The sequence below is a fragment of the Stegostoma tigrinum genome, chromosome 7 (assembly GCF_030684315.1).
Source record: "Stegostoma tigrinum isolate sSteTig4 chromosome 7, sSteTig4.hap1, whole genome shotgun sequence".
Lineage (NCBI taxonomy): Eukaryota > Metazoa > Chordata > Chondrichthyes > Orectolobiformes > Stegostomatidae > Stegostoma > Stegostoma tigrinum.
Window position 1 is genome coordinate 89,452,726 of NC_081360.1, and position 12,190 is coordinate 89,464,915.

Sequence of the window (12,190 nt, forward strand, 5' to 3'; positions counted from 1 at the left end):
AAAGTAGGGAAATGTTGTTGTAACTGTATAAAGGCATTAGTGAGACCGCACCTGGTGTGTATTAGAGGCAGTTCAGAGGAGATTCGCTAAAATTCATTTCAGAGACGAGGGGATAATTTTATAGAAAGAGGCTGAGCAGTTTAAGTCTATACTCTGGAGGTTAGAAGAATGAGAGGAGATCGAATGAGGTCTGGAAGACGCTAATGGGGACTGACAAAATGGAAGGATGTTTCCTCACACTGGAAAATCTAAACCGAGAGGTCACAGTTTTAGGTGAAGGGGTGGCAGACATAAAACAGAGGAAGAATTACTTCTCGCAAAGGGTCATGAACACATGGAATTCACCACCCAGTGTGCAGTGAATGCTAGGACACTGGGTACATTTTAAGTAGGAGATAGACAGATTATTAATTAGCGATCGGTTGCAGTGTTACGAAGACTAGGAAGGAAAGTGCAGTTGAGGTTAAGATGAGATCAGACATGATCGTATCAAATGGGGGAGCAGGCTTGAGGGGCTGAACTGCCTGTTCTTACGTTCTCATGTTAAATATTTTGTCACCTTGCACATAATGGAGACACTAGGTGTGATTGATCAGTCATCTCCTGAATATATTTCCATTGCTTAAGCGTAAGGAACACTCCAACTTTGCTTCTCATTAAATTGGCCTGAGGGCTTGATCCCTGCCAGGATTTTGGATGCCCTGTTTGCTAGGTGATTTCACTAGGAGACAATTAATTAACTAGAAGCCATCTCTAGGTCTCCCTTCACTCAGGTGCCCACTTCAACAGTCATATAATTACCTCTCTGCTGTGTTGATCTTCTCGAGTAGCGTCTGCTAGGCCGCCGCTCAAAAGACACTTGACGTCGTGGTTTACTGATTTTGGTGGTTTGGTATTCCGTTCTGCCACTGGAAAGCAATCACTTCAGAAATTAATCCCTGAAATTGTCAGAGTGGGGCACAAGTACAAAAACGTGTGATTGCTTCCGATAACTGGAGTCGTTCAGCTGTAAGCACGTCAATCCATCCAGCTACTGGCAGAGGCAATCCAAGCAGAAAAATCCCATTTTGGCGCTTTTTTTTGTCAAAACACATGTTAAACTCGAAGGGATCTTAGAAATCCACTAGCACTGCCCAATTTGTGGTTGGCACAACCAGACATGCTGAGTCATAAAGCCTCAAGAACTGGCCTCAAGTAAATGAAAGGTCGATAAAGATCTCTTAGCTCTTTAGGCCAATGCACTTTCAATCTCTGATCTGTGCTGTCACTTAGACAATGTTCAATTAGAGAGAAAACATGAAGACAATGTGTGTTTGGACAGTAGGTGGCACTGGTATCAGGGTTAATTTTACTTCTCATCCGTTCATTCCACGGATGAATTACCCAGTCATATATCCATTGATGAGTCACTCGGGCTTAGCACTAGAGGTGAAAAGAGTGCACGTAGAACTGTACTCCAACTGGAGTCAAAACCGCCAAAAAAATGAAAAAGAGAGAAGAATGAGAGGCAATTAAATTTGCAAAAAAAAGGTAAGAAAAACGTTGGTTGTTTGGTAAGAAAAGGATGTCATCAAAATATTTATAAAAATACGATCTAAGGGGTCATGTCTCTACAGGACTGAACATTGTTATATTTCATCACTTTTCTTAAAGGGATTTGCTTCCTTACAATTTAACTCAGAAACATTTAGCTCCGATTAATTTTAGAAAAAAAACACAATCTGAATTAAATAGTGCCGTACATTACAAGACAACTATAAAACAATGTGGATTAAACTCTAGTGCAGCTATTCTAGAGTTGACATAGAGAAGTGTGAACACATAGTAGTGCAATGAATGTTCCATCTGCACTGACAAACTACCCAATCATATTATAGCCATACATATGGTTTGAAATACTCACTCAAACACCATGTTATACTGCACTGCAGGCCAGTTAATCTGTATTAGCTTTCACATTCGCCACGAGTCTCTTTAAAACTCTTCCCCTCTAATTAAATCAGCATATCCTTCCTATTTGTTTCTCTCTCGCATGCATTCATCTATATTCCCCTTAAATGCAACTCTGCTAAACACTTTAATTATTCCTTCTGGCAGTGAATTCCACATCTTAAACAATTTTTGGCAAAAGAAATCTCTTTGAATTCCACGCTGAATTTATTATTGACTATCTTATATTCTGGATTGTGATTTTAGTCACCACCAGCAGACACATTTTTTTATCTATTTTTTTTAAATCAAACATTGCTCTCTTTAAGGCCTTTATTAAGACACTGTGCAACTTCCTCTTTTCCAAACAATAACAACTCAGTTTGTTCAATCCTTCCTGAAAATCATTGCCCTAATAACCTCTCCAGGAAACCAATGCTCCAATGATGTTCACTGTCTCATTACAGAACAAAGGAAATAAAATGAAGCTAACGCCTTCTCCACCCTACGCCACACCATTTAGATTCTTGTTCCACGTGTAGTTTATCAATGTGCCATGCGAATGAAGGGGACACAATACAAAATGGCGAAAAAGTGGGGTTCCAAGAGGATTGCCTGGGCCTCCTCACATCATTACCTTGAAAAAAAACTGCTTCATCCAGACATAAGAATTGCAGTCTAACCTATACCCCTTCAGAGTTTGTTCAACAATTTTACAATTAGTTTTGACTCAAAAAGAGGGCTCTAAAAAGTGTAATCTGCATTTTTTGGGGATTGTTGCGTCGATAAAGACAATCAAGCAGAAGGTGCTCATTTATTGCTTGAGAAATGAATGACTGCTGGTCAAGGACAGCATATTCAGCAGCTTCCCGTAAAAGGCCCTCCCACCAACTGAGGGGATGCGCTTGACACATGATGCAGAACAGTGACTGAGAAAGGATTTACAGAGTCAACATGGATGGACAAGATAAAGGTCAATGATCACAACTAAAACAGGCTCTTGCTATAAGCTGCCTGTTGTTTTGTGAGTGTCATGAACTTCCAATGACAAATATGCAAAGAACAAACAACAAAGAAAATTACAGCACAGGAACAGGCCCTTCGGCCCTCCAAGCCTGCGCCGATCGAGATCCTCTGTCTAACCTGTCATCTATTTTCTAAGGGTCTGTGTCCATTTGCTCCCTGCCCATCCATGTACCTGTCCAGATACATCTTAAAAGACGCTAACGTGTCTGTGTCTACCACCTCTGCTGGCAACGTGTTCCAGGCACCCACCGCCCTCTGTGTAAAGAACTTTCCACACATATCTCCCTGAAATTTTCCTCCTTGATGGGGAGGGACCTACTGAGTAACTTGCAGTCAGCCACTCAAGGTTTGAAGTCCAGTCTGTGCAAAACCTAATCCCACATTCACTGGGAATCCCAATTTCAGGACATGACTAGTGAACCTGCACCTACCAACCAGGAACATTTGCTGGTGTATTCTAGCAAATAACATTAATTTCAATTTGCAAAGTAGGCTTTCAAGGATGATACCAGAATCAGAAAATTATAACCATTGCTAAAGACTGAATAGGTTTAGCTCGATTCTCCAGTCGAGAAAAGACTGAGGAGTGGTCTGATAGGGAGTACTGAGGGGTCTGGACATAGCTGATAACGAAAAATTCTTCCTGCCGTTCAAGGCTTGAGAATGAGCTGGCACAGATCTAATGTGATTGACAAATGAAAGAAAAGCAATGTGAGAAGGTAACTTCTTCACAGGGGCAGCGCTTAAGGTCTGGAATGCACCGTCTGAGACAATGTGGTTGAATCGAGGCTTTCAAAAGCAGGGGAGGCTGTTACTTGAAAAGGAAGAACATGCAGAGCTACACAGTGCAGTCAGGGGAATCGGAATAATGCTTAGTCAGACAGCAGGTACAGATATGATGGACTGAACAGTCACCTTCTGCACTGTACCAACTCTGAGATTCTGTGAATTCTTCAACATTACAACAGGGATTTAATAGGCTGGAGGTAAAGAAGTTGCGTCCACTTGTGGGAGAGTCTGAAGCAGGGGTCACTAACAAATTTATTTTGTCAAGTGGGCAAAAACGCCTTTACCTGAAAAGTTGTACTTGCCATTGAGTGGTTCAGGTTAACAGTACAGATACATTTGAAGGGAGGCTGGATAAGTACATGAGGGAAACAGGAAGGACAAGTTATATTTATATGGTAAGAAAAGGCAAGTTGCGAAGAGGCTCATTTGAATCATAGACACTGGCGCAGACCAGCAGAGCTTTGTCTTATAAATGTATGCAATACCCACAACATGAACTGAATTTGTTTTATCCTTCAGGAAATCCCAGTTGATAACTTGCATTGAAAAGGTATACACTCTATTAAACTAACAGTCACATCCCTTTATTATTCCAAGATCAGGCCCCAATCCACATCCAATTTCTCAATGGTAACACATCTTCAATAAGTCTCCTTTTTAACTCCACCCACCATTCACCTTCATAGATTCTTGAACCCTTCTGCAAACATTGTCAGGTAATTTAACAGGTCTGTTGGTCTCTGGCCTCATTACCTGTATCTAAACCGAGAGCCCATCCGCACAAAGGCTATCTGGTTGGACTTCTTCTGGACAGGTCCCCGAAGTCGGAAAAATGCATGGTGTTCCACAGCACACTTCCAGAGGTGTTTGCAAGCCTTCGGGTGATCCAGTCGGAATACAAAGGTGTGCTCTTGTTCCTTCCCCTAGTGAGGGAAAAATGTCATGTTAAAGTCATTGTCTGCAGGTCTCACTGGGTTTTGTGCTGTTTCCTTTCAGAACCGATGTCACGTACGATTTCTTAGCTTACCAGGCAGTAGGGCATTCCAAAAGTGATTTCTTTTTGTTTTACCATAGTTACCATCCCCTCACTGTTCCAAATGGGGGGGAAAAATGCTGCTCTGCGCTATGCAGTTCCAGGAAGTCCCAAGTTTTCCTCACACGCATTCTAGATTTTTACTGAATTCAATTTCCACCACCTGCCATGGCAGGATTCAAACTGTGGTCCCCAGGCAATTATCTGGGGTCTCTGGATCAACAATCTAACAATAATACTGCTTGGCCATTGCCTCCCCATTCACATTCCAGACTTTTCCATGAAGGACGATAATTTACACCAGATCATGGCAAGTGGCCAGAGACTACAGGCTGAATGTTATGCTCCCCTGACTGTAAGGTTAAAGTGGGGCGTTCGTATCCAGCCTGTAACCTGCCCACTGCTTACCCTGACCGGGAGCCATTGTAGGAGTAGTAGCCCATTCGTCCTGAGGTTAATTAAAGCCTTCAAGACACTAACTAATGGCCCCATCCCACCCCGGGCAGGGGCCACAATTTTGCCTGTGGTGGTGGTGCTGTGGGAGAGCTCCATTTGGAGAACCTCTGGGGTAATGGTGGCTCAAAGTGCCACCCACAATCCTCTGTGTCTATCCGACAGCAGCCCCCACCACCCTCAGAAACATCCTAAGCATTATAAAATCCTCTTTGCCCCCTAACCCTCTCAAGCCCTCTTGCCCTACCCGTCCCTGACCAAAGACCTCCCAAACCCAGTCCTCACTACCCTCCACCCACCATCTCGTTACCAAGGCCACAGAAATACTCTGGGCTTCCCCAGGACCGAGTGTGCTCTTTGTTGGCTTTTTCTATCAACTTATTTTTCTTTCTTGGCAGATTTTCTGCCTATTTTTAAGGAGTGTGTAGTTGGGCTGCAATTGCATGTGCTAATGCTACAAGTGCTTAATGATTGCTAAGATTGAAGCCTCTCTTAACTGCCTAATTACAGTGATCAGGTTCTAGATAATCACACATTTCATGCTCATGTCTTTACCAGAAGGCACCAGCTCCTGGGCAATTGCCACCTTGCAATAGCTCACTCAAGTGGCCAACTTTCTTGTAAGAATCGAGGAAATGAATATTCACCAGCGTGTGAGCCACAGGCAGGCAGTACCTAGCCATTAGTGAGAGGCCAATTCGTACACTCAGTTGGAATAATTCCACATGTTTACTTAAAGCATACAGCCCAGCCTTTCATTAAAATCTGGAGCATATACCACCAAGGAGGTTTATAATTTTGAGCTTCCATTGCCGTGAGTAGTAACTGGAACAAAATCAGAATTTGCTGGAAAAGCTCAGCAGGTCTGGCAGCATCTGTGAAGGAAAAAAATCAGAGTTAACGTCTTGGGTCCCGTGACACTTCCTCAGATTGAGAGCGAGGGCGTGAGCGGCAGAGAGAGAGAGAGAGAGAGAGAGAGAGAGAGAGAGAGAGAGAGAGAGAGAGAAAGAGGGAGCACGAGTGTGCGTCAAAGAGAAAGAGAAAGAGAGCAAGAGCGAGAGGGCGAGAACGCGCCAGAAAGTGCAACAGCGAGCAAGAGAGCGAGGGCGTGTGTGCGCGGGACAGAGAGGGAGGGAACATGCGCGCATGCGGGACAAAGAGGGAGGGAACGTGCTCGCACGCGGGACAAAGAGGGAGGGAGCGTGCGCACGACAGACAGGGAGGGAGCGAGCATGCAACAGAGAGAGAGAGACAGAGAGAGAGCACGAGTGTGTGACAAAGAGAGAGAGAAAGCGTGTGACAGAGAGAGAGTGAGCATGAGAGAGCGCGAGGGTCAGGGAGAGGCACAGACAGTGAGACACACAATGAGACATGGGGGGGGGGGAAGAGAGAGAGAGACACACACACAGAGACAGAAACAGAGAACAAAAACATGGAAAGGAAGTAAGAAAGAAAGGACTAAGAAAAAATAAAAAAGAGAAAGAGAGAGAGAGAGAGAGAGAGAGAGAGAGAGAGAGAGAGAGAGAGAGAGAGAATCAAACTATTCTTTGAAAGGATGCAGAAGAATGTAGAATTTCCGCGGCTGGCATAACTTAGACAGACACTATGCCCATTGAGAGATTCAAATGGAAGTGTGTCAACTGTAATCAGGCACAAGTATTAAAGGGGTGGACTCGAGGAGCAGCAACAATTAGAATGCAAGTGAAAGATGAAGGTGCAAAAGCAATTAAAGGGCTGCATTAGTATAGCGGGACACAAATTCTTCAAGCTTTTGCAGTTCCTAAAAATTTATCTGGCCCCAACAGCAGCCTTTGCTGTAGTTGAAGAGTTATGCTGTTGTATATATTTCTAAACAATCTGCTATTCTGTTGGATTAATGAATGGGGACATGATCAGGGGCTCTTTCAGCACCGTGGTAATGTCCCTGCCTCGGAGCCTGAAGATTTGGGTGCAAGTCCCACTTGTTCAGATGTGACCCACAGTTACAATAGTCTTCATATTTTTTACTCAATACGACTCTTCTACTTAGACCAGAAAAGGTGAATATCCCAATTCACACTGGACCACTTCAGGTTTAAAGGAAACCCCACAGACAACACATGCAGTCCAAGGCAAAGTGAAGCTAATGATAAAGTACAGGAATGAATATGAATAAATAAATCAGGATCTGCCACTGTGTGATAGGTGTTGGAAAGATATCTTGGACCAAGATGTTCAATAGGGCAGGAGGTTGACAACAGGCTCATCCTCTAATCGACACCATGACACCAGGTAATCTCTGCAGAAGATCAGGTGTAATCTCCAATGTGACAGTGGAGCAGACTTAATAGGCTTATTGTCCTATGGGCTATTGCAATGTCCACCAACCCATTTGCCATCAAACCAACCCTCTGATTTATTGGCCAAACCGGAGTGGGGGGAACACAGCCAAGTAACTGTTGGTCTCAGGTTCCTATCTCACTTGAGTCTAATACCCTGAAGGAAAGTCCTGCCCAAACCACCACCCCTAATCTACACAATGTGCTGTGAGCAAGTCCTGGCTTGATAGAGATAATCAACACTAAAACTCTGCCTTACCTGCTCATCATCTTCCACTACTACAAGAGTTAGCTTGCTTTTCTTAAATTCCAGTTTGATGATCTTTGGCCTGAAAATAAGGAGAATAAAATATGAACCAAATACAACACCAAAATAATTTAAGCAGCAGGATGTCTCCCCCTTCAGATTCAAGCACAACAGTTTGTAACTTTTCTAATATATCTATTTTTGTCACTTACTTATTGCTCCTGCAGCAATCTCTGGAGCCATGATCTTTCTTAAATATAGTACTGACTAAGCCAACATACACCATATAGAACTGACATGTATGTTTAGAATACCAGCCCAATCACTGCAGCAAATACAATTGAAGGTCTCAATTGCATTGCAACACTCCAACCAAATGGCTGACTTATTGGAAAGCCAATTATATGCGATGGCTAGTTAGCTCAGGTAGTTACAGCATGGTGCTAACAATGCCATGGTTATGGTTCAATCTCCAAACTGCGCACTGTTGCTGGCTTCAACTTGAGAAATTAAATTTTGGCAAAGGCTTAGTGGTATTATCACTAGGCTGTTAATCAAGAGACCAGGTTACGATTGGAGGATCTGGGTTTGAATCCTGGCGTGGTGGAATTTGAATTCAATGAAAATCTGGGATTAAGAGTCTAATGATGACTATGAATCCATGGTCAGTTGTAAACACCTATTTGGTTCACAAGTGTCTTTTGGGCAAGAAAACTGCCATCTTTATCTGGTTTGGCCCTACACGTGACTCCAGATCCACAGCAATACGGTTAACCCTTTACACAGACGGGAGTTATTAGGGATGGGTAATAAATATCCACATGCTGTGAATAAACTGTAAAAAAAATACTAACAGGTGACCTTCAAAGCAATAGTATTCCTTGACCTGCCAAATGCTTTCTTCAAAAAAGTAGGCCCATATCCTCACAGATACGTACAAAATGGGAGCAAGAATAGGCCATTCGGTCTTTCGAGCCTGCTCTGCCTTTCAACAATGATCATGGTTGATCATCCAACTTGATACCTTGTTTTCACTTCAGCTCCATACTCTTTGATTCCTTTAGCCCTAAGAAACACATTTCTTTTCCTTTTTGAAAACATACAATATTTTGGCATTGACTGCTTTCTGTGGCAGAGAATTCCACAGGCTCACCACTTTCTGGCTTTTGAAACTTTGCCTGATCTCAGTGCTGAATAGCCTAACCCACATCCTTGCCTGTGATCCCTGCTTCTGCAGCAATCTTCAGTTTAGATGCATTATAGCTGGAAGGTCGAACTCACCAGAAAAAGAGTCCAATCTTTGTTTCACCTTCAAATACCAGGACTCCTGTTGGGGTCAGGCCCAGGCTGTACTCATTTTCATCTCTTCCCTAATTGAGCAAACAGGATTCAAAATTACAAAGAAATGGAAGTCAGTGTCTATGTGCAAAAAGTCTAATCAAAAATGGAACAATACCTCTGAAAAGGTTAATTAAAAAACATTCTAACTCTCCACCCAAAATTAAACTTGGATTAAACTTCAGGAATGTAGAAACTCAATCTTGATTAATAATGATAAAAACAGAAAATGCTGGAGAAACTCACCACCTCTGGAGACAAAATTAAAGTTTCTGAAGAGTCATATCCCACTTGAATGTCACTGTCTCTCAATTGGGATTCCCAGCATGTGCAGTTTTGACTGTGGTGTTTTATTTGCTCCGCTCGGAAGTGCAGCAGAGCTGGGAAAGTTGGGCCCATTTCCAAAATCCACTGTGGGACCCTTGCTGCAAAAACACACATTTGTGGGTGGAGGCAGGACCAAGCTCAGTTGCAATGACCCCTTGCAGGTAAACGCTGGCTGATCTCCGACACAAACAGCCTTGATCTGGATGATGCAGCAGGAGGGAAGCTTCTGACTAGCTAGAGCTGAAAATTCCAGGAACATCCCTGCATTGTTGGAGCTGAGCAAGGAACAGCCAATTTAAGCAAAGGCAGGAAACTTTTTTTGTTACTTTCCTTATGTAGGGGTGGTTGGATTTCAGAATGCACATCAAGGAGTGAGGGAATGAAATGGGGCCATCACCACTTAGAAACATGAAGGCTGAAGGCTGAAGGCAAGAGGTGATAGAAACTGAGTGACAGCAACACGTGGATGAATGATTATTGAAATAGAGCAGAAATGTACAATTAGGACAATAATTTGAATTAATGGAGCATTTTTAAAGTGGAAGAACAATCCAGGTGCAGGAACGCTTGGATTCAATGATTAGTTTTAGTGTAAAAGGCATATTTCTGTGTCCTCCTTTATAGCAATTTAAACCAACATGAAATAAATCTCAATGAATTGCATCTGCCCAAATTAGGAGGAAATGTACCATTCTACTCGTCTTACCTTGACGAGCATAAAATTTCATTTCTCTTTTATTTGAATCAGCAAAAAAAAATCTTCCAGAAACAATTCCATTTAGTTAAGACAAAAAAAACTGCAGTTTCTGGAAGTCTGAAATGTAAACAGAAAATTCTAGAATACAGTTATGTTGAAAAGGTTTGTGAACCACGAGTTGGATTTTCACCTCAAAAGAGGGACTTGGGAGTCAGACCTGTTCCCTGATATTACAGCTCTGCCTCCAGCCTTGCAGTGCCCGGCCCAAGTTACACTCAGGGCTGGGCAGGGCAGTTAAGAGACAGGCTGGCTTGGGGCTGCTGTGACTCATAGCAATCCCGAAGAGGTGGGAGGGGTGCAGACAGATGCTAAACTAAACAGGTTAAAAGAGCCTCCCCCAATCTGTTCACTGGGGCACCCACCCAGAGATAACCGCTCCGTCCTCCCTGGACCGACCTATCCGCTCCCTACCTCCCCACCCATACTGTCCTCTCCACCTATCTTCTTTTCTCTCCATCTTCGGTCCGCATCCCCCTCTCTCCCTATTTATTTCAGAACCCTCTCCCCATCCCCCTCTCTGAAGAAGGGTCTAGGCCCAAAATGTCAGCTTTCGTGCTCCTGAGATGCTGCTTGGCCTGCTGTGTTCATCCAGCTTCACACTTTGTTATCAGAGATAACCGCTCACACTCACTCCCTTATCTGCCCCGCATCAGTGCGGTAAAACCAATCACTGAACTTGGTTTCTCCTTTCACAGATGCTCCCTGACCCTTTGCATATCTCAAGCACTGTTTGGATCTCATTCACATCCAATCTAGTTTAAACTCTGAGAAGCAGAGAACAAAACCATGACAGCAGCATCATTCAACTTTCTAAATTCATCCAGTCCTTACTGTGACCTAATAAAATCAGAGAGAAACTCTGACAGCCTCTGAGGAGAGAAAGCAGAGTTAAGGCTTTGGACCCAGTGACTTTTTTTTCTTCAGAACTCACTTACTTTGACCTTGTGCATGTCCACTCCATACATCTCCAGCCATTTGGCTTTATTGAGATAGTTTGTTTCCGCTTGAGATGGTGACTGACCCCTGTAAGGAGAGATAATTTCTAGTAAAATGCTCCTGCCCATAATTATACCGAGTGCTGTAAAGCATTCTTAATTCAAAGCACTGCAAGGCACCCGCTTGGAGTTACAACAAGCCTGTAAGCACAGAAAAGGCCATTTAGCCTAAAAAGCCCATACCCGTCTACACCCAGGAAAAGAAGGAGATATTCGACCTGCATTCTTTCCATTTCTCAAAGATGGCGAGTTCCATTTCTTCAGTCTGGTTTGGCACAAATCTGAACTCTGACACAAAGTCTGGACCATGCTCCAAGGGATCGCAGTCACCCACTTCAGCTGTAATCAAATAAACCAGGAAAAAGGAGTTAGATTTAAGTGATAAAATGAAGGTCTTGAACTACAGAATATCCCTACCTCAATCCTTCTCAATTATCTACCCCATTCATAAGAAACACATTTGCTATTTGATCTGAAGAACTCACAATGACACTCCAAAGTCAGATTACCAGGAAGGGTAAGGAAAAAGCCCAAGTGAGCACAGAGTGGACATTGGCAATACCATGTCACTAGCTTGTCCAGTGGCCTTAGTGACACCCAAGTAAACTTAAGACATGGAGGCCTGTTCATCAAGCTGATTCAAGCTTCATTGATTGGGATGCTCTGAGGGTCAGTGTGGACTTGTTGGGCTGAAGGGCCTGTTTCCATACTGTCGGGATTCTATGATTGCTGGCAGGTCAAAGTTCAACAATCCCCAAGATAACAAGGTGTAGAGCTGGATAACCACAGCAGGCCAAGCAGGAAAGTTGACGTTTCGGGCCTAGACCCTTCATCAGAAAATTCCCCACCTGGCAAAACTGTGAAGCGCCTTGGCCAGCTGTTTAAGGTAGCAGGCTACAAGCAGTTGTCCTTGGGGAAGCTAAGGAGGAACATTAAACAACAGTCATTAATCAGAGGGTTTTTTTTATTCATTTGTGG

General features: G+C 43.3%; 1 protein-coding gene across 2 annotated transcripts in view; it reads right to left on the reverse strand.

Moving 5' to 3' along the window:
• The window catches only part of epb41l5 (erythrocyte membrane protein band 4.1 like 5), a 111,792-nt gene that overhangs the window by 23,000 nt on the left and 76,602 nt on the right, over positions 1–12,190 (reverse strand). For both annotated transcript variants that reach the window (XM_048534021.2, XM_048534020.2), the window contains exons 7-12: positions 11,431–11,551; positions 11,153–11,240; positions 9,077–9,165; positions 7,808–7,877; positions 4,498–4,667; positions 802–908 (exon numbers count right to left, since the gene is read on the reverse strand). In XM_048534021.2, coding sequence (XP_048389978.1) covers positions 802–908; positions 4,498–4,667; positions 7,808–7,877; positions 9,077–9,165; positions 11,153–11,240; positions 11,431–11,551 — 645 coding nt within the window. The remainder of the gene's footprint in view (positions 1–801; positions 909–4,497; positions 4,668–7,807; positions 7,878–9,076; positions 9,166–11,152; positions 11,241–11,430; positions 11,552–12,190) is intronic.